This window comes from Quercus suber, unplaced genomic scaffold, assembly GCF_002906115.3.
Source record: "Quercus suber isolate HL8 unplaced genomic scaffold, Cork oak 2.0 scaffold_40, whole genome shotgun sequence".
Taxonomy (NCBI): domain Eukaryota; kingdom Viridiplantae; phylum Streptophyta; class Magnoliopsida; order Fagales; family Fagaceae; genus Quercus; species Quercus suber.
In genome coordinates, this window is record NW_027069505.1 from 1,991,528 (window position 1) to 2,015,115 (window position 23,588).

The following is a 23,588-nucleotide window of genomic DNA, read 5'->3' on the forward strand; positions in this document are numbered from 1 at the left end:
TATTTCAGTTTTGTTCTGATTGTCCTGCGTCAATTCTACCTTCAATAAGTGGTCTCTTAGAGATTAGGCATGGCATAATTGTAATCATAAAAAGCTGGATCAGAATCCTTAGTTAGCAGGAGTAACAAAGACAAAACTTGAGACAATCTAGTTCTAGAATTCTCCCCATTAGCTTCAGATGGAATACAATAAGCCATCAACTTTGACACCAAAAATTGCAGCAACTCACAATCAGAAGAGAGCAATAAATGTTGACCAAGAAAAAGGCAAAATGCTTGAGATTTTATGATCAATAAATGACATATACTTGAAGTTGTTCACCTAGCACACAAATCATTTCCTTGGATGGGTTACTTTTAAGAGTCCTCAGCAATGCGAAAATGAGAGGGATTTTGCAGACTAGCATAGTAAGGGAGGGTAATATAGTTAGTTAACACACATTTGAAATGTTTTAAGAAACTAGCATCTTGAGTTTCTAAAACTCGAGTCTCAAAGACTCGTTTTGTACTTGATGACTTGGACAGGAAATGCTGCATAGATCTCGAGTCTTAAGGACTCGAGTTCTACCAATGAAAATCGAGTCTCGATTTTCTTAGGCAAAAACATTTTTGACACAGCTTTCGGATGATGAGGTTCTAAAGCAAATTCCAGACAAGGAACCTAGAGAAAAAGCATCATCAAAGAAAGAACCCAGAGAATTCATCAAACAACGAATTCATCAACAAACCCAGAGAATAAAAACATCATCAAACAACGAAAATTCATCAAACCAAAGACCCAACGAAGAAAAACCTTCGCCTGGAGTTTCGTCGCCGCTACCTCCATCGCTCCTGGGTTAGGGAGATCTGGGTTCGTCGATTTTGGTACTTGAAGAAGAACAGGAAGAACGATTTGATGAAGAACAGAGACAAAGAACAGAGGAAGAATCGGAGGGATCATTCTGCGTCGCTTGCGGCAGCAACATTGGCGACGGAACTGAGGAGTGGCTCGGATCGTGGCTAATGCTCACATGCTTTCAGACGTCGGTGATTTCGTCGGTGATGTTCTTGACGGCCATGGCGGCAAATCTGACTTTGAACACAATCAAGAACGCTGGGTCAGAACTCAGAAGAATGCGAGGGAGAAGAAGTTAAATTGGTAAAACTCGAGTCTTAAAAGTGAAACTCGAGTTTTATAAACTTGAGTTTCACGTGGATTTTCATCCGCATAAGCTCCCACCACTTACAAATCGAGACTTAAAAACTCGAGTTTTATCTTGGAACTCGAATTTTAGATACTCGAGATGCTAGTTTACAACATTATTTTGAAACATGACAACTAACTAAATTTTTTTATATTTAATGTCATTTGGAAAAAAATTCCGAAAATGATACCACAGTATAGAGCTTGTAAAGCGTGAGAACCAATGAATTGTCCAATTAAGTTGAAAAGATAACTGCATAAATTTGAAAGTAGACAATCTCAATGAGAAGTCATATTGACTGCAATGTGACATAATTGAATAAAATTGGCCCTGTATAACTTGTAAACTAATTAATAGCCTAATTTTCAAACAACAGTATAGTAAAAATTCATAGCATTAAGTGAAAATATAATATCCACCAATGATTAAGAAAGAAAGAAAAAAGTGAAGCACCCCCAGAGCCAATCAGAAAGCAACCATCACAAATTACATTAAGAACATCCAACAAAGTGATCATATACCCTCACTAATCATTGAAACTTGGAGAACAACTTCAAAAATAAAAAAAGAAGAGATTTGGGGGGGGGGGGGGGAGGAGTTTCACAGATTGGTGTAAACGCTTTGAATGTAGATTCGCAGTCTTTGGAATCCTTTGGTCTACTTAGTCGAGATGTTAAATGTTTTGCAAGTTTATTTCATTATATTAGGTTTTCACATGTTTGTAGAGAAGAAAATAATGTAGCTCACAACCTAGCTCGACATACACGACATGTCACTGGTTTTTAAGTGTGGATAGAAGATGTCCCATCATACACCATTGCTACTTATTAGGCAGATTTGCCTATTATTTAATAAAATTCAAAGTCTTGTTTCTCCAAAAAAAAAAAAAAAAAGTACACAAAATACATTTTACTCAAAAAAACAAGTCCACAATATATACAATTTTGAACAATTTGTATACAATTTTTTTAAGAATGTATACAATTTTATAAATTTAATGTACACAATTCTAAAGATTTAACATCCGCAAAATTTACAAAACACATGATTTCTCAAAGAATGTACACAACTTTTTAACATTGAATTGAATGTTCTTTATGTTTTTAAAACACGTTTCAAATTCATGCCAATTAGATGTTTACTATTCGATCCATAAACGTATTTTTTATGTACAATTTTAAACCATAAAAGATGGTCTACAGTTTCCTTATCACAATGACATAAGCAACACCAATTAACAAGAGACAAGTTTATCTATTGTAAGAATCCATCCCTAGCAGCTATCTATGAAAAGATAGACACTATTTTAGATATTTTAACTTTCACAACTCAACTGTATAAGTTGAAAATAATTGGAGCAACCTAAAGAATCTAATATACCACCATTTAAAGCAATTTGTAGAGCAAGGACATGCCTAAATGGGCAAAATGTTGGTGTCCAACACATGCTTACACAAACATCACTACATGTTGAAGGGAATGGATTCAAATTCCCAAAAACTATAAGAAGCAAAAATAGAGAAAAACACAACAATCACATAACACAAAAAATTATATGGTTCACCACTATGGCTACATACATGAGTTGCGTCGACGATTTTTACTATTTCAGAATCCAAAGAATGGACCTATTTGCCCGAGCCTCCGCTCCATGGACTATGTCTCACAAAAAACACTTCACAAAAATCATGACGCTTCTAAGTTGAGTCTTGTCTAGTGTTTTGCACAATTGACTTTGTGAATGCATTTATATCTGTGTGTGTAAGACAAAGAAAATAAGGACTGGCTCAGCATTCCTAACACCCCACTTGGCTGAACCAGCACTACGTAATGACCTATAGAAACTTTGACAGCTTATGATTGACAAAAAAAATTTGTTTGTCTCATGACAATTAATTTACACAACCAAATAAGAAAAGTCTCGCCGCTTCAAAGGCAATGAAAACTAAGTAATGACCTATAGAAACTTTAACAGCATATGATTGACGGGAAAAAAATTTGTTTGTCTTATGACAATTAAATTTACACACAAACAAATAAAAAAAGCCTCATCGCTTCAAAGCCAATGTAAAGACCAAAATCGGGAAACATTGTCCCAACTTTCTATAATTATTTTCCTTAAAACCATTTCTCAACAATCATAGCATCAACCCCAAAAAAAAAAAAATGCAACACTTGAAAAGACCTTTTCTCCTTCATATATTTCTGACAACCCAAAGAAAATTTAATAAATAAAGCTATACATATTTAGCACAAACAAATGCATCACATAGTCATGAACTAAGTGGGAATAAATGGATGTAGTCTTAAAGGACAATATTTAATTTTTTTACTGAATTTGAAATTTAACAATCTGTGAAAATCTAAGAACTCAAAGAGCATCAAATACAATTAACTCAAGTATAATTTAACATATTCAACTTAGAACTTTCCCTCTTTGATGGTTGAGTAGATATTTCCATGACATGACTTTATCGGAGTTCATTAATGTAACACCCGCCTCACTTTAATTTAATTTTATTGCTTCTAAAGTGAAATTGAGGAATTATTCAACTTTGAAGGTGATATTATTTTATATCATGATATCTACAAAGAAAATAAATAAAAGAAGATGTAATGTGAGAGTTATTTTTGTGGATTATTCATATTCAGCTTTTAGTCTCCTTATTAGTTAAGGAAAAGGATAAGAGATTTCCTATTTGTATTAGGAGTTTAAGTGTTATTGAAATTCTTTAGAGTTTTAGCCTATCTAAACAACCTTAATATGAGTTTTAGTGGGAATTAAAGTCTTGAAAGCTTATTTAAGTCTAGTAGGTTTTAATTTCAGCCCTAGTGGAAACAGTTTTAACGTGTAAAGCTGAAAAATAAGCTAGAGTTTCCTGTGTGAAAGTTTAAGAAGAGAGTATTAGGGTTTCTCAAAATTGAAGGGATAGAAGACCATGGCAATACTAGGGGCAGCCAGAAAATTTGTTGTATTGAGGTAAGCATCTATTTTATGCAAGCCTTATTGATATCGTTGGACACATATTTGATGAAGGAACCTTCACCTCTAGGTTGCTTGAAATATTAGAATCATAATATCAGTTCCTTAGGAATAGAAGTTATTATGGAATTGTATTTTAGACTTTCATTTGTTTTACTTGATTGTGAAACAAATCGTCATATATGTACGTGGAGTAGCATTCATCATCCTATATAGGTGAATCACTTGAAGATGTCCTACGGTGGTGTTTAAAAGGTCTATGTGCACTTAGATATAGGTATCATAGATTTTAGCTTTTAAAGGGATTTGTTATTTGGGTTTTACACAGCTTAATTACTAGTGGTGTTGACATATTGAACCTGGTATAATTTATAACATGGTTTGGAGTTCCTAAATTGTTGTCAATATATGCTATAGAATATTAAGTCCTACGGTTAGAGATTTTATGGATGCTATATATTTATTTTGGGTTAATATGATCTACCAGCATGTGATTATTTGGAAGCCAACTTGTACTGGGAGAATTGAATAGCATAGAGATTTACATATTCGGCTCATTAGAATTGTTTACTAGGCATCGATTTTGGAGTACTTGATAAAGCAATTGAATACTAGATTAGCTATAGTTTCAGAATAAGTAGTGAGATACGAAATTTAAGAGTGAAATTTATATTTCGTTGCTGCCTTAGTGTATCCCTTCTTATTGAGTTGTCTTGTGTTTATTTATAGGTTCTAGTTAATACTATTTCAGACAGTTGAGGTGAAGCTTTGTTTAACAACTAGAGGTAAGTGGACTACAGAACATGACGTCTCTCAAGATGTGTATATTTATATATATATATATATATTTGGTAAACATATATTTATATATACATAATTGTAAAAGTGAAGTTTCAAAAACTTATACCATTGTAAATGCATAATATATACCAGAATTTTATTATTTATTGTATATTATTATGAAACTGTACATGTCAAGAATGTTTTCAAACAGTCAGTTAGACAGTCTGCAACCTTTGCCAACACAGGGTTAAGTGTTGGCCTTCGGCCGATGTAGGGTCCGTTTGGATTGAACTTATTGTTGCTGAAACTGAAAACTGAAAATACTGTAGCAAAAATTTTTAAATGTGTAAATAGTACCGTGGGACCCATTTTTAATATTTTTTAGTACGTGAACAGTGCCAAACAATTCATGAACAGTGTTTTTTGTCTCTTGCACAGTAAAATCATGTGATTTTACTGTTCACTTTCCGGGGGGGGGAAAAAAAAAAAAAAAAGGAAAAATGCAAAACGCAAAACGTGAACTCAGCTTTCAGCTGAGTCCAAACGCCCTCGTAGTGTTATTGTGATGTGGTGCAATGTTATTGCTTGCTCCTTGGAGCCAGTGTTGCCTCTTTGAGGTTAGTGTTATTGTTCCCCATGGGAATCACCTACCGAGTGTTTAGCAGCTTATGTCTTTGTCTGACTAATGTTTTCCATATCGAACTACTGATTTATTGTTACTGATCCTTATAAGTGGAAAAATTGTTTATCGTTATAATATATTGTTTTTACCCATTTAGCGTAATTTTTACTAACTAAAGTGATTATTATTTTATTGAATGATTTCAGCGTTATAGTTAAATGTTTTATTTTTGATAGTTTTACAAAGTGTATTATATTACTGTTAAAACTATTTGTGAATGTTTTGTAAAGCTTATATTTCATCATTGATACTAATGTTTTGTTTTGAAAGACATCCTCATGTTATGTAGTCTCTTATTGGGCTTCTACCTCACCCTCCTTTTTCCACCCTTTCAGATTAGAGCAGTGGTATGTCTTTTGGTGGTAGATCAGTGGAGCCTTAGATTGACAACTTCTTTTGGAGCTATGTTAGTTGGTGAACTATTTTTAATATTTTTTGGATAGTGAGTTTGGCATTTGTGAAACTATTTGAGATTGTATTCGGAGACTTTGTTGTTAAGGTTTTTGTTTTTATGGATCTTAAGGGAAAGATTTTTTTGATGGGTTGAAGTTTATTTGTGGATATTTAATTACGCTCTATTCCATTATATTATTGTTGATTATTTCTAAGATAGGTTGTGCATCTAAAACCTTGGTATGGGTTTGGGGCGTTACAATTAAGGGCATTCAGGAAAACTTGAATTGATTTGATCAACTTATTAGACTCTGAATATATGTTCCTGCCCCTGCAAGTGAGCCACATTAAAAAGCTACTTTGTGAGAGCAACAACACAAAAGATATAGCGAAATGGCACACATCAAACTCTAACTTGCTCCAATACCATGATAAACTACCACTTGTCCCAAAAGCTTAATCTAATGGGAAGGGTAAATTTAATCATTTATCCAATCACATTTAAGAATGAGGCAGATTATTGAGAACTGACAGCTTAGAGCTACATTTGACTTCCTAGCATCTCTCTTATCATTCTGTTTCTTTCTCATTCATCTTCCACTTGCCCTATAATGTACTCTTGTTATTTCTCTACTTTAAGTGATAGATCTAAAAATTAGATCAATCAAATCTGCAAAGTGCAAACACCCCTAGAAGCCTATTAAATCCTAAATCTTACTCCTGATAAATTTCACTATCAAACCCTAATTGGCCCTACCCGTTTCTACATCAACCCTAAGTGTCAATCCCAGATGTTCTTCCCTTTGTCTGGTTTAAGAAGATAAAGCGGGAAAGTCTTAAAAGTACAACCAACCCCCCCCCACCCCCCCCCCCCCCCACCCCCCCAAAAAAAAAATCACAAAGCTAAGTACAAAGTTATAACTGAATTTTCGCGATGTATTTCAAGACATAAAATTTCGTCTCCCTATCTCTACAAACCTTGTCCTCACATAAACTAAGGTGCAACCTATGCCATATATGATAGCAGTTTCCCTACCTATGTTAGAGAAAAACTATATTAACAATGAGGGTTGTTCACACACAGTAAAACAAATTAAAAGGGTTCTTTGTGGAAAAAATGAGCACATTACCTCCACAAGTGCAACTAAGCTTACCCCACAAGTAACCCATCCCCTTAGTTCCTCCAAACACTGCCAAAGAACACAAGACATTCAAGAATATCAGAGAAGTACTTCAAATTTCAGGAAATTGAAGTCAACTAAGATGAATGTTCCCACAGATCCTTTGAAACATAAATAGTTCAATCAGTTTCATGAAATTTTAGACACTACCAAGAGAAGAAAATTTTACTCATCACCTTCAGCATAGATGCGTACTTAACTGTCTGGATAGATTATGAATGACTGCATTGACAAATTCCCTGGAAAAAAAAAAAAAAAAAAAGGTTGCTAATAATAAGAAACTAACCATGACTAATTGATAATGCAAACCGCAAAGACGGGATGGATTTTATACCTCCGATAAGGATCAATAGCAATAAATGCATACATCATAAATACAGCTTGGATGAGCCATTGAGAATCATAAAATAAACACTATGAGTTTGAAACATATGCAGGAATTTGAAATTTCAATAACAAGATTGAATTGGGAAGTAATCTAATGTTCTATCAGCAATTTGAATACCCTTCTATAGCAATGATGAAACTTATTATCTAATTCGTGTTCTCAAAGGGGAACAAATCAATCAACTCTCGATGTTGTCTTCTTTGCCTCAACATCAAGATGAGAGATGCCAATAAATAAAGATTTTGTGTATAAACGCATTGAAGATTCAGGCTGTTAGATGCTTTTTGGAGGCTGACCACTTTACCAAAGGTGAATTGTTTAACAATAATGCATTGACCATGGTCAGAATTCATACTCATCTATCATCAAAAATTACCAGGAATCTATCCACTTTGATAGCACAGAATCTTAGGTGGAGATCTTGAAACCTTTGTTAATGACACTTTCAAGGAAGCTAGGCATTACAAGAATGGACATCTCCACCGCCATTTCATACTCATTTTTTTATTGGTAAAATCAGATATATTATGAATAAATATGAATATTTATTTTTCATTTCGCATAATTGGAAGAAAAAGGAAAAAAAAAATTGGGGGGAGGGGGGTGGGGGTGGGGTTGGTTCATATTCTAAATACTGTGTCTTTGATTTTTCTTTATATTGGACTTGCTGTCCTTTGCTTCACATAAAACAATGCTCCAAATAAATAAATAAATGAAAATGCACAACATATACCTCCAAATCTAGTTCCTCACTATAAATAGCCATGTGCATTAGAGTAAGAATAACAGTTACAAGTGTGGGTTGAGGCTGAGGACCAGCAGCTAGGACCTCCCTTGCTGTAACAAGTTTTTCTTTTGAGGAAACCACCAATGTAACACCAAAGTTTGAACTAGAAGGGAATATTAATAAATGTTAGCATTGAGAATAACTTTTTCAAAATCTAAATATCAATCTCTATTAACCAAAATAACACTCCTACTCATAGAAGAATCTAGTAACAGTAATATATACGGTAGCAACCACGACAATAAATATTGACCATAACAATAGTAGGGCTTTAACAGGGCAAAATTCTATTTGATTATGTTACTTCTCTTATGGATCAGCACTTCCAGTTACATCCCTAAGCAATGTCAAGGACCCTAGGTGTAAAAACCTGTAATGCCTCCCTCAAAGGCTCTCATGCCAGAATACGACCCAACTACCAATACTTACTTCAAAGTAAATGTACTGTAAGAACCTATCCCACCCTTCTCACACTTGTAAATACCTCATATGCTATGTCCTTGCAACTTAAAATAGATTCATAAATTCTATCCTACTCATGAAGTGAGATCACTTCTCTCCTTTGCTATTGCCTCTTAATTGTATTGAAATATTTAGGCGTGGCCAAAGTTGGATGGTAATCAGAACAGATCAACACAAACCTTAACCTGGTCCAGTGTAGCCACGGTATCATCCCCCACTCATTTAATATAGAAGGCTCCTACACAATAAAAATAAAAAAACAGTTACTAATACATAATACCACAACATTCAAAATCAAATCAAGCATAAGATCCGTAACAAGTACAAACATAATTTATCAATGATTTAAGTGTGCAGGCTTCAAAAGTGAAAAATACACATCAAATAGAAGAAAGGAAATATAAAGCATCTTATAAAACATCTTCAACTAATGGTGACATGAAACACCAAAGGTACGGTCCATATGCGAATTTAAATTGCAAGTCTATTGCAATAGTTTCAAAGGAAGAACATGTCAATCTTTGGCTCTTTGAAGTATAGATAATATTTATGGTTTCATAAAGCTAAGAGTTCAGTTAAATTAATTTTGGCATAACCATAGAATTTTCCTAGGGGTCTAACACATTTCTTACCATAGTAAAAGAAAATTCCTGCATCTTTTGTTTTCTAGGAGTTATAATGGACATGGTACTTTATCATGGTCACATTAAGATGGTAGCTGTGGTGGTGAAGTTGAGCACAGGCCAGCAATGCAAGCACATCTACTAGTCAACTTCTCAAATGCTTCTTATAGTTCAAGCCCTTCTAAGTTTTAGGGATGAGAAAACGCAATCAACTAAATGATGCTTTCCTTCATCACCCAAAACCAGACCAAGGAAAATTGAGTTGACTAAGATATTTTTAGTCATGGAAATCCAATACAGGGAGACTACAAAGCACAATGGATGAAAGTAATCTTACTACCTAAAAGTCAAGTTTACCAAAAATAATGCAAATTTCTTATTAGACGCAAGATCTTTTAGACCATTGAACTTCAGAATTCTAATCCATAAGGATTATTTCTGCATTGTAAACTAAAATATTTGAAGCTCCAGTCTTTAAGATCACATTCACGAGTACCACAACAGATCTCAGCATCAACATTGACATCTATGCTTCAATAAATTAGAAATAAAGTAAACCAAATGAGAACAACTAGAAAACTAAAGAGTATGTCATATTCATAATACTATAAGCAAACAGACCTTCCAGTTAGCATGTCCCAAAATTGCTCTCAGAAGACTCTTTCCTGAGAATTAAAATGTCACGAATGTCACCCTGCCCAAAAATGAAGAAAGTGAATATGTACAAGTACACGTGTTGGTACACATCCTATAACTGAAACTCATTACATAGAAAAACACCCCACGTAAGCATTAAAGTAAATTGCATGAAGAAAGATCTGATGTATGGCCAATCCAAGAATACATCTTGACTCGTACAAAAGCCAATAAAACCCAAACTCACATGAAAATTAAATGTTCTGCAACTCTACTCTAGTTTCATTAAGTTGACAAGTACCTTGTGTTTTGTTATTCTCAAGAAGTGAATTGTGTAAAAATTAAATTACCCTAACACAAGACACTTCGTTTATATGATGTTTCTAATCATTATAACTAATTTAATGATTAAAGGAATTTGACCATCAAAAACAATGGAAAGCATATGGTTGATATGATAACAAGTTGTCAATATTGCATCACTCTAATATTTTTTTCTAACATTCATATGGAATAAAAGCACATGGGTAACTTCCAACAAATGTCTCATTTATATTTTCGCATGCCATTTTGCTGTAGAGTATAAAAAGATGAAGACTGATAAATCATGGTCATCTAGAAAGTGGGACAAAGAAGTATAAAAATATTTATGAGCACTATTATATTGAAAAACACGAATTGAAGCGTTAAGTCTTTATTTTCATATATACGGATAAAAATTAAGTACAACTATGATCTAGCCTTCATAAAATATAACTCTAGAATAGCATCAATGAAGATTACAAAATACCTAAATTCCAAATATGATGATAATTTTATTGCCCTCCAAATATCTTAATGAACTAAGCAAAAAGTACTACTAACATGACTCTCACACCTAGAGACAAAGGGAACACGATGGTGCTTGCTTAACTGACACGCTTCACACTGTAAGGACTCAACAATATAAAGAAACCAACAACTTAAATCTGAATAGAAGGATGACCAAGGCAACAATGATGCTAAAGAGGATAAGTAGATGATTCAAGTGCTGTTGATTGGGAGGAATCACTAGCATCAAGATAGTAGAGTCCACCAAACTCACGTCCACCCCTAATTTTTCCCCCATTCAAGAGATCCAGGAAGACACAATACAAAGGACGTTGTCACAAGTGATGTGGAACGTCGGAGTTGGCAATGGTGGGTGCTGGGTGGTGTGTTGTGTTTCTAATACCATGCTATTACAGGGAAGTGTGTAGGGTAAAAATTAAATTACCCAGGCACAGTACATATTATTTATATGATGTTTCTAATACATTATGACTAATTTTCCCCTAGCTTATAGATTACTCATAACATGCGTAATTCAGCTCGGGATAGAAGATAAAGTAGAGGAAAGGATAAGGGCTTTCTTTGAAGCCTTGTTACACCCACCTTTCTTTCTTTTTGGTTTAGAAGTATTTTTGGATACACATAATTTCATTAAAAGACATTCCAACCTGTCCCAATTTGCTCGATTATGGGCAGAAAGGATAGGAAACCAAAATGGGTGGTTTCTCCTTCAAAATTCCTCCCTTTCCTTCCTCATAAATCTACTAAAAGGCAAACACTATCCTCTATATTCAACCCTATTCCTCTTCTTTCTGCCCAAAACCCCTCCACTAAAGAAAGTGCTTATAATATTCATCTAATGTATAAAGACAAAATCATCCATCTCAATAAACATAAGTCAAATATAAGTCACATAACGGACAAGAAAAATCCAAAAGACACCAGCTTAAGCCACTTACTTGAGAACCTTTCCTTGAAAAGTAACATGAAATGAAGTAAAAAAACCAAACTAGATGAATACCATAGGCCCTATAATATGCTTCAGACCAGCGAAAGGAGTAGAGCTTATATACCTGAAAGATTGTGTTGTATGGATGGTCAATGGCCATTTTCTTCACCAGTGAAACCAAAGCAAACTTGCATAGTCCAACAATCCTGGTTAAAAACAAACACCCAACTCTATAAAGCACAAAAATTTCACATCAATTCCAACATAAAAATTATGTGGCCCTGAAGTGTCCTTTGAGCTACCCATTCTTCATGCAATTTGGTATGCCTAAAGGTATGAATTTATAAGATTGAACCTATATATATAGGGAATAAAACACCCAGAAGATATATTATTAAAAAAAGGAGATTTTTGTTTTTAAGAAGTAAATAACTATGCTAATTTCAATGTACCTCATTAATTGTGCTAAGCATGCTATATACAACATTTTGTCTAGAAAAGAGAGTGAAGCACATGGAAACTGGTACAAACCCCTGAAAACACATATGTTAGGTCCCCCAAGGAAGCTAAATTCACTTTAATTAAAATTCATGCAAAGCAATTCAGATTCAGTATCATATATTCCCATGTAACATGATTCAAGCTTTTCAGCATTATCCATTCCACCCAAATAGTGCATATAAAATTTCAATTTGTTGAACAGAGGACTTGGATAAATAATTGTGTACGACTCTCACATCATGTTTTTGTCACTTACAACAAAACAATGTCAATATGCACTATTTGGGTGGAATGTAGTTGACAATATGAAGGAAGATTCCATAAATCAAACTTACAGAGGTAGCTTAAAATTGGTAACCCATGCAAGAGACAACTCCATATTACTTGCCAACTACAGTCAAACTGCAAAAGTTTCTAAAAAAAATAAGTCAGTTAAGTTTTAAGTATGAGGATAACAACATTAAAAAGAGCAATACATAAGACATATATATGATCACTAATAAGATTGTGTCCCTTATAGTTAATGTCTTATCTGTACCAATGGTAATAAGCTGTGGAGCACCTGCAACCACTTCAGAAAGCTCAACCGCCACAACCCCACCATCATGTATCATATTTGTATTAGAAAATATCTCCCTACATTTTACTGTTTCAATAAAACGGAATCTAAGCCTCACAACAAGTAAATGTGCATGTGTCAAGTTCCTACTGTTATGAACTCAAATAAAATATAAAAATCAACAAAAGAAAATAATCCCAACAAAAAGCCACCACATACAACCACCATTAAATCCCACGGGGGAAATGCAGGAATCAAGAAAAAAGTTTTATCATTATTACTTATTTCATTAATTTGATTTCAAGTAGAACAATAAATGAGCATGTCTTAGTCCTACAACACATGATGAACAGAGTCTAGAGAAGGATGTGATAAATAAAAATTATACGATAGGATAGAGCCAACCCCCATCAGTTAGGACTAATTAAACATTATACGATCTTAATTCCGAGTCATAAACATGACAACTTTCTAAATTAGAATAATAATTAACAAAAGCTTATATATATATATATAAACAACAGATCAAATAATTTTTCTATTCCAATGGACATGCTAAACAGCAGATCAAATAAGAGGTAGGGAGTCACTAAATTTTTTCGGCATAAAGCAGGGAAACTAGTCCTTGTAAGTCTACAAAACAGTCAATAACCACATCTGAGTCTTAAAAACATTAGGGATAGCAGATAATGTATATCTTGCATTTGCTAGGTAAAAAATTATTCATGAATAAGACTTCAAGCATGCGCATTATAATAGCCATTGCAATAGAAAGACAGTATGCAGCATCTTTTGCATATGATATATCTTGGTAGAAGACTAATTTAAAAAATTCAGTTTGAGAATAAGTTTTGCTAATTATGCACCTTAAACAATTTCTTGACAATCTCTGGAGAAGAATCCCAAAGTTGAGTACAGAATGGCTGCTTCATCTTAAGTTCTTAACAAAATTTGGAGGAAACTTAGTTAGAAAATCTGCAAATCAAATGAAGTTCAAATACACAATTCTATCCCCCACAAGCCTTAGAACGCAACGTCGCATAAAAACTTTCATCATTAGTTAGCCACCACCAACCCAAAATTGCCCTCCAATATCCTGCAGCTTGGACCTCTAAAAGAGGCTCAAAGAAAATTATGGAATCTACCTCCCAATCTAAACTGATCTACAAGGTTTAGGATCCTAAATTACTAATGCATGACCCCATAACCCAGTAACAGAGTTGATGCATTCCCCTACTCACTAGAACTGCAAACCCAAATTGTACATCCCAGTTAGTTGTGCATTTGCAACCCAATTCGCAAAATTTGATATCCTAACTCCAACCATCAATTCAAAAATTGCTGGAAGTTACCAACAATTGCATAAAGAAAAGAGATTTGGCTAAAACTCTCATGTGCGCCAACCCTAGGAATGATTTTTGCATATTCAACCATCCCATCTTTAAATGCAAGTGATCTATCAAATTATATTCTTTGTGTGTTCTATGGTATCAGGGTTAGTGCTTTTAGTGTAGATAATGCGAGTAGATAATGAAAATATAGTGCAGGAGATATGATTCAATCTGCCTAGCTGCTTGATGTCTCAAAAATGTGAGAATGCTTAGTTGCTTGGCCGAGCTCAAAGACATGTTTTATGGTAACTCTGCCTTCCTAATTCCAGTAGGAGAACAAAACTACAGTGAGTTCAACTTTACTAGCATAAAAAAAAAATATAGGAACTCCCTAACAACAGTTTCCGTATGCATTTCAACTTCAATTAGCATGCAGAACAAGAAAATTAAAACTGCCTAATTATGATTGCAATATGAATAAACAAGAGCTATCTATTACACAAATAATCATATTTGGAGATACTTATACCTGGATGACAGCAAAATGAACGAGGACTTTCGCACAAATTTTCAAATTTAAGGGGTTTCTGTAATTTTTGGAAACCTTGAGGATCAAATTATAATTTAAAAACGTTTGGGTAAAATCATAATTTGGATAATTTGTGTCCTCAAAAATGTAATTCGGAAAAGTTGTGGGGTCAAAAAGGGAATTTGAAAAAAGATGGGGTTTAATACGAAATTTTGAGTGGTTTTGGGGTCAACTGTAATTTTGTGAATATTGGAAAAGTTGTGTAGTTAAAAATGTAATTAGGAAAATTTGTGGGGACAAAATGGAATTTGAAAACAAATTGGGATTTAAAACATAATTTTGAGAGGTTTTGGGGTCAAGTGTAATTTTGTGAATTTATTTGCTCTCTCTCCCTCCCTCTCCCTCTCTCAGTGATACAAAAATTGTTGAACTTATTGCTTATTTTTATTACTATTTGTGGGTCCCACATTAGTCTCCTACTAATTTTATTAAACTTTTATTTTTATTTACGGTACTTTCAGCAAAAATCTAGATAAACTGTTTCAAATAGACACTTAAATTAGGTGCAAAACCAAGAATTAATAATTTGAATACCTTACTAAGGGCTTCCCTCCACATTGCGCCTAGCTTTGAACCAAAAGCAGCAGCGACCAATACTTGACGCAGTATTTCTGTCCATGTTAGAGGGTTTAGAGCTCTTCCAAAACTCCAGAACAACTTTTTGGTTTTCAGCCTGCCAAAATCATCAATAAAATTACACAAGTATGAAGATTTTCCATTTAATTTTATTTTAATAAAAGAATTAAGAAAGAATCCCTTGAGAATTAACCAAAACTCCAAATTTTACCCACCTTCCAGAATCTACTAAATCAAAATAAGAGAGAAATTCGTTAAAAAAATCACTTGTCCACGTAGAACTTTGGGAAAGAGTTATAAGCATCATTATAATCCATTTAGAAACCAATGTCATACAAAGAGCACATGGATTTGTCAAAAGTCTTGTAGCTCAACTGGCACCTCCTAGTGTTTCCAATAGAGACATCTAAAGTTCAAATCCACCCCCCCCCCCCCCCAAAATCGTAACTATCAAAAAACAAATAGCACCCGGTCTTTAAAAAGTGTTTGGAGGGGCTGCTAATAGTCAGGATACATATTTATAAAGAATATTCTTAGAAAGGCAGAAACATTAAGCAGTTTATCATGTTTTTAGAGTGTGAGGCTTTTTATGTAGTCTAAACAGGCGAACTCTTCTATTATGAGATGTTATTCTCCTTTTACCATTACTTCATTATATGAAATGTATTACCAGATTTGTCAACTTGCTGAGATCTATATAATTCAATTTTAGAAGAAGGCAGTTCAATTATCACACAGGTTGCTTATCACCCAATTTTTTTTTAGTGGTAAGTTACACATGCACCCTATAAGTTTACAACAATGGTCACACTTATCTACAATAATGATTTTGAAAACAACCTCAGCTGCAAGTTCATCTTTGAACCAAACAAGAAAAGCATCGTCAAGTAAGAATGTGTGAAAAATACAACAGAGTGGGTTTCTATCTCACAAGTTAAAAACTCCTTACAACAGCTACGTCTTATTATGCAGGACGTTTATAAAATCTAATCATTGAGAGTTAATAGATGCTCAATCATTTTCACATCCTAACAGTGGAAAGGTAGGCCCAAATCATTTACATCCATTGCATACATTCATGTCCATTTCACAATAATTATTTGTTTCTTGTCCCAAGATGATACAAGTGTACAAGATAATTACAAACATAAACAAAGTTATTGTTGATCAAGTAAATTGCTGACCACTAACCTGCATTATTTTATACTCACCAACTGAAGTAATGCAAGAAAATTGCAGGATAGATCAAATGTGGGAGAAAATATCCACTGCTAAGCTCTGCTTCGACATCAGATATAAGAAGCTTGAGAAGGGGCCACATGCGTTTTTCCAAGTAACAAGGGATCTTGAAAGGAATGCATAGCGAAAAGAAGAAACCAACAAAAGGTAATTTAAATGTTTTTCAAATAATGAGGTAAGACACAAAAATTCAATATGTAAAGGTGGATCAGAAATGAGATTTAACATTGTGTGGAAATGATTAAGCAAACTCATTAAGATTGAAGGAGCATATATCAACTGCAACAAAATAAGTATAAAGGAACTGGAAAACCAGCTCAAGAAAAGTCAGTCGTAAGTCTTAGCATGGTAATTCAACATGCAATAATCCCAATAGAAAATGAAGTAGTGCAAGAAAATTGCAGGATATGCTCAAATGTGGGGGAAAATATCCATTACTAAGCTCTGCTTCAACATCATATATAAGAAGCTTGAGAAGGGCCACAAGAGTTTTTCCAAGTAACAAGGAATCATGAAAGGAATGCATAAAGAAAAGAAGAAACCAACAAAAGGTAATTTAAATGTTATTCAAATAATGAAGTAAGACACAAAAATTCAATATGCAAAGGTGGATCAGAAATGAGATTTGACCTTGTGATGAAATAATTAAGCACACTCATCAAGAGTGAAGGAGCATGTATCAACTGCAACAGAATAAGTATAAAGGAAATGGTACATGATAATTCAACATGCAATAATCCCAACAGAAAGCGTCCACACACAACCACCATTAAACCTTAAAATGGGAAAAATGCACGAAGCAAGAAAAAAGCTTTAACATTATTACTTATTTCATTAATTTGTTTTCATGCAAAACAATAAATATGTGCCTTTTTTTTGCATGAAGTAGTATTTTTACAATAAAAATTTTATTACCTATCCAAAAAAAGAAAAAGGAAAAAAGAAAAAGATATGTAAGACGTTATTTAATTTGTTCTAAAAGATCAACAAGAAAATCTTGGTTTCAATATTTCAAGCCCATTAACCATTATGCTTGTAGAAAAAAAATGTGCACCACATATGTCTAAAATCAAATTTCTTATCACATCAAGAAAAAAGGAGATGGAATAAATAAAAATAGACATAAATTTCTTCTTCAGTTTTGGCATATATGAAACCTACCAACCAAGGATGTGCCTCAATAATTGTATAAAAAGATCTAACAACAAAACGTGACATGTGCCTCAATAATTGTAAAAAAATATCTAACAACAAAACTCTTCATCTAAGAAACACACAATGTTCCACTTTAAACCAACCAAGAACGGTATTGAAAATGTCTAACAATAAGGGAATCAAATCTAATATAACAGACAGATATATCTATTTTTTAGTAAAATAAATTATCCTAAAGGAACAATGACAAGGAACAAGTATCAAATAAACAAGCTCTAATCATGGCAATGTTTTATAGAGATCATTAATAAAAGGTAACTGGAATATTATATACATACTTACCTCGAATTTTCTAAGACTACCCATATTTTGCGATGCACCTTCAACACCAATTGAATTTGAAGAAACTATGTCATTACATCAATGTAAATGTTTTACAGGTTTTTGACACAAGTCTGCCTCTGCAGCTTTATTCTGTGCATCATCAGTAGCCAAAAATTGTTGAACATGAGCTTCTGTGTGCAAGAATACATACCAGAATCAATTCAACACCTTAAAGAAATAAATTAAGCTGGGGGGCCCGGGGGTGGGGAACAGAGAGAGAGCAGATATAGATTGGGCAAGGTTACAACGACGATGTTGACTTCTAAAAGTTCTTCAACATGAGGATTTTACAATAGTATCTAACCAAGCTTATTAGAGATGATTATACAAAATGCTAAGCACACTACCAAAGTAAAAAAATATATATAAAATATAAAGATAACAGATATACCTTGCAAAGAATATGATTGTTTCTTTAGATATTCTTCTTCTGATGTCATATTTGTAAGCTCAGTAGAATTTACAGTGTATGATCTAAATCAAGAACCAAATATTATAGCTTCTTATGGCATAATAAATTCTTCTTGTCTGCTTCTTTCAAATAGACAATTTCAGCATTGTGAAGCCTTAGTCCATGAAAATAATGTTCAAGCGTAAACGACTTACAATTTGAAACAATGAAAACAGATCATCACTATACTTATGCTACTATTATTCCTTGAATAGGAATGGAGTTATAAGTTCAAAGTCGGTTAACATCTCTCCAGTTGTAATTAAAAAAAATCATATTAGGGGATCATTACTTCATGAATGAGCAGTGACAGCTCATCAGAAGTGGATTATACCTTGACAAACTGAAAATTTTAAAAGTATCATAGATACTGTCTTCCATTATGCAGTGAAGGATAACCAGAATTCATAACTCCGCCAAATAGTCTAAACTCAAAGAAGGATACCTCATGAACGAAACCCAATGCCACACCAGTTTCATCCTGCAACCTTAGCCCACAAAGTGTACACATTGTTGTCATCTTGAAATTCCTGAATTTCACAAACTTCAAATTGGTTATCCAAATATCTTTTTTTATCACCAATAAAACTAATCATCAGAATTCCTCTTAACCAACCAAAAAAATAATTTAAAAAAAAAAAAAAATACAGTAGTTAAACTCTATTTGTTCCAACAAAATTACCCTCATTTGGTTCCATTGATGTAACAATTCCTCATGCGAAGAGCCATCCCAAAGCTAGGCATAAAACCATGCATAAAAATTATATTGATATCCGTAACCGGTAAGGCATAAACTACATCTTCTTATATAAATTAATAAGTAGCAGCAAGTAAAAACACATAGAGAAGAAAGCATACAGATTGAAAAATAAAATTAAAGTATATACTATATAGTTCATCCGGATTAATCCAACATCATTCAAAGCAGAAAACGTCAACCAAGAATCAAATTAGATGAAAACTTCAAATGGGTAGTCAAAATTCTATGGGGAGTGCAGTAGAAAATCTCAATCACAAATGAAAAGAAAAACAACCTCAACTTAAAAAACAAAATTCCTAATCAAAACCAATCCACACACAATACCCAGACCAAAATCACATTTAACGCTCAATAAAAACGAGACGAAAAAACATTATGACAGAGGTTCCAGCCGTCTCACAAGGGAAGAATGAAACTCTAAATCAAGTCACTTGAAATACCAAAGCATAGCATAACAAGTTTGGTCTGCACTCCTTCCCATCATTGCATTTTTCACATGCAAAAAGACACACAGAGACTACAGAGGGATACAATGATCAAGTGTTTATAAACTGTGAGAAGAATGTCATTTGAAAATTATATTGTCCTGGTAGGAAATCCGTTTTATGTGAACATGAAAAATCAACCTAAGCGCTGACATGTAGGATGTATAAAAATAGGGGTAAGTAAGGACAGATGATATATGAATGAATGGGCGTGTGAAATGCATGAACATGTGAGCATAGAATATAATTGATCCTTAGTGATGACAAATGAATGCATGGATATGTGAGCATGTGACCACATATAGTCTACCCTATGAGATGACATGTGCAATGCACAGGCATTTGAGTAATTTTTCCTACAAAATAACATTAAAGAGTATAGTTATGCATGTGATTGTGTGGCATTGGCTAGGAAAGTAAAGTGCATACTTGAATTAAATACAACTAACCTTATTCCAAAGCATACCATAACAAGTTCGTTTTGCACTTTTTCCCATCAATGCATTTTTCTCAAGCAAAAACACATAAAGAAACAACAAAGGGATATAAAGGTTTAATGCTTACAAATAGATAAATTAAGTATTTGACATTTGACAAAGGGATGACAAGTAGAATGCATAAACATATGGGCAAGTGAGAACATATGATAAATGAATGCATGGACATGTGAGCATGTGACCACATATAATCTACCTCATCAGATGACTTGAAATGCAACAGTATGTGAGCAATTTATGTTTGAAAATAACATTAAAGAGTATAGCTAAGCATGTGATTGCATGGCAATGGCTAGAAAAGTAAAATGCATTCTTGGTTAATTACAACTAATCTCATTCCAAAGAATAGAACAAGTTTGATTAGCGATTTTTCCATTTTACACTTTTTTCTCATACAAAAAGACAAAAGGAGACAACAATGGGATATAAAGGTTATATGCTTACAAAGTGATAACTCAAGGATTTGACATTTGACAATGTTTTTTTTTTTTTTTTTGACAAGTAATTATTTGATGAATTTTAGAAGCACGTTACCATGTACAATCAACCTAAGAGATGACAAGTAGAACGTATAAACATATGGGTAAGTGAGAACATATGATATATGAATGCACAGTCATGCGAACATAAAATATAGTCTATCCAAAATGATGACAAATGAATGCATTGGCGTATCGATCTAAAACCCTAAATGCTAAATCCTCAATCCTAAATCCTATACCCTATACACTAAAACCTGAACCATAAAATCCTAAACCCTAAAACCTTAAACCCATAAACCTTAAATCCTAAACCATGAACCCTATACCCTATACCTTGAACCCTAAAACTGAATACCCCAAACACTAAAGAATGGACATCTGAGCATGTGATCATGGAATATAATCGTTCCTAAGTGAGAACATAATCAACATATGATATATCAATGCATGAGCATGTGAGGTGCATGAACATGGTAACATAGAATATAATCTATCCAAAGTGATGACAAATGAATGCATGAATATGAGCACGTGAGCATGTATAGTCTACCCAGGGAAAAGACATGGGAAATGCATGGGCATGTTAGCAATTTATACTAGAAATTAAAATTAAAAAGTATAGTTATGCATGTGATTGCATGGCATTGGTTAGGAAAGAAAATTGCATTCTGGAATTAAATACAACCAACATTATTCCAAAGCATAGCATGACAAGTTCAGTTTGCACTTTTTCCCTTCAACGCATTTTTCTCATGCAAAAAGACACAAAGAGACAACAAAGGGATACAATGGTTAAATGCTTATAAAGTGTGAGAAAAATGTCATTTAACAATTTTATTGTCCTCATAGAAAATCACATTTGTGTGAACATTTACAATCAACCTAAGGGCTAACATGTAGAATGCATAAACATAAGGGCATGTGAGGTGCATGAACATGTGAGCATAGAATATAATCTAGCCTAAGTGATGACAAATGAATGCATGGATATGTGAGCATGTGACCACATAAAGTATGCCCTATGAGATGACATGTGCAATGCATTTATGCGAACATGTACAATCAACCTAAGGGCTGACATGTAGAATGCAAAAACATAAGGGCAAGTGAGAACATATGATATAAGAATGCAAGGGCATTTGAGGTGCAAGAACATGCGAGCATAGAATATAATCTATCATAAGTGATGACAAATGAATGAATGGATATACGGATCTAAAAATCTCAACACTAAACTCCACACCCTACATTCTAGACCCTATACCCTAAAAACCTAAATAGGGGTGGCAAAATCTGACACAACCTATGAACTCGACACAACAAACCCGTTTGTAAAAAGGTCATGGGTTGAGGCTAAATGGGTTCGGGTCATATTCGGATTAACACGGCTGACACATTTAATTAACAGGCCGTGTTCATGTTCAACATGTCATGGGCTGAGGCTAAGTAAGGATATATGAATACTTGGGCATGTGAGGTGCATGGGAGGTGCATGAACACGTGAACATGACGTATAATATTTCCTAAGTGATGACAAACGATTGCATGGATATGTGAGCATGTGAGCACATATAGTCTAATCTAGGAGATGACATGTGAAATGCATGGGCATGCTAGCAATTTATGGTAGAAAATAACATTAAAGAGTATAGCTATGCATGCGATTGCATGACATTGGCTTCGAAAGTAAATTGCATTCTGGAATTAAATACAACTAACCTCATTGCAAACCATAGCATAATCAGTCCAGTTAGCACTTTTTCATTTCAACTCATTTTTGTCATACGAAAAGACGCAATGAAACAACAAAGGGATATATAGGTTAAATACTTATAAAGAGTGAGAAGAATCACATTTGACAATTTTATTGTGCTTGAAGGAAATCCTTTTTATTTTGAAATTTAGAATTGAAAAGGTGATTCTTAAAACCTCGTGTACTTTTGTGCAAATTTTGAACTTTTGGGGGTTTTGGTTATTTTTGGAAACCTCAGGATCAAATTATAATTTTTGTTATTTGGAAAAGTTGTGGTCAAAAATGTAATTTGGAAAATTTGTGGGGTCAAAAATGGAATTTGGAAAAAAAATAAGGGTTTAAAACTTAATTTAGGGAGGTTTTGGGGTCAAGTGTAATTTTGTGATCTCTCTCTCTCTCTCTCTCTCTCTCTCTCTTTATATATATATATATATATATATGAGATAGCAATTCATGAAAAATTAGGACACGATATAATAAAGATATGAATGAGTGTTTGTGTGTGTATCCATATTTTTGTTTTTACAAACCAGAAGATATATTATTAAAAAAAGGGGATTTTTGTTTTTAAGAAGTAACTAACTATGCTAATTTCAATGTACCTCATTAATTGTGCCAAGCATGCTATATACAACATTTTGTCTAGAAAAGAGAGTGAACCACATGGAAACTAGTACAAACCCCTGAAATCACATATGTTAGGTCCCCCAAGGAAGCTAAATTCACTTTAATTAAAATTCATGCAAAGTAATTCAGATTCAGTATCATATATTCCCATGTAACATGATTCAAGCTTTTCAGCATTATCCATTCCACCCAAATAGTGCATATAAAATTTCAATTTGTTGAACAGAGGACTTGGATAAATAATTGTGTACCACTCTCACATCATGTTTTTGTCACTTATAACAAAACAACGTCAATATCCCTCCAACGCTAGACTGAGAAAATTGTTTCTATCATCCT

General features: G+C 33.6%; 1 protein-coding gene across 3 annotated transcripts; it reads right to left on the reverse strand.

Annotated features, from left to right (window-relative positions):
- Window positions 1-1,783: 1,783 nt before the first annotated feature.
- On the reverse strand, window positions 1,784-23,144 carry LOC111989619 (uncharacterized). Of its 3 annotated transcripts, none has more exons than XR_010628121.1 (15): window positions 20,340-23,144; window positions 19,328-19,381; window positions 19,091-19,175; window positions 18,153-18,325; window positions 16,608-16,761; window positions 15,375-15,513; window positions 13,787-13,860; window positions 12,697-12,775; window positions 12,313-12,393; window positions 11,985-12,066; window positions 9,022-9,080; window positions 8,327-8,483; window positions 7,382-7,444; window positions 7,155-7,214; window positions 1,784-2,936 (listed from the first exon to the last, which is right to left on the reverse strand). XR_010628121.1 is itself a non-coding variant. In XM_065771217.1 (15 exons), the coding sequence occupies exons 9-15, from the start codon at window positions 12,738-12,740 to the stop codon at window positions 6,329-6,331; spliced, it is 510 nt and encodes a 169-aa protein (XP_065627289.1). In that variant the 5' UTR covers window positions 12,741-12,775; window positions 12,900-13,007; window positions 13,787-13,860; window positions 15,375-15,513; window positions 16,608-16,761; window positions 18,153-18,325; window positions 19,091-19,175; window positions 19,328-19,381; window positions 20,340-23,144; the 3' UTR covers window positions 5,466-6,328. The 3 variants fall into 3 exon arrangements, 2 of the variants coding, with proteins under 2 accessions (XP_065627289.1, XP_065627290.1); XM_065771217.1 differs by lacking the exons at window positions 1,784-2,936; window positions 7,382-7,444 and adding exons at window positions 5,466-6,355; window positions 12,900-13,007; XM_065771218.1 differs by lacking the exons at window positions 1,784-2,936; window positions 7,155-7,214; window positions 7,382-7,444 and having other exon boundaries at window positions 8,217-8,483.
- Between the last annotated feature and the right edge of the window lie 444 nt (window positions 23,145-23,588).

Coding starts and splice junctions, on each gene's coding strand:
- LOC111989619 (XM_065771217.1), bottom strand. CDS start 12,740: ATGGAGTTGTCTCTTGCATGGGTTACCAATTTTAAGCTACCTCT. Junction 12,067..12,312: donor TGCTTAGCACAATTAATGAG/GTACATTGAAAT, acceptor GTTTTTAACCAG/GATTGTTGGACTATGCAAGT. Junction 7,215..8,326: donor GTGAGGAACTAGATTTGGAG/GTATATGTTGTG, acceptor GTTCTTTGGCAG/TGTTTGGAGGAACTAAGGGG.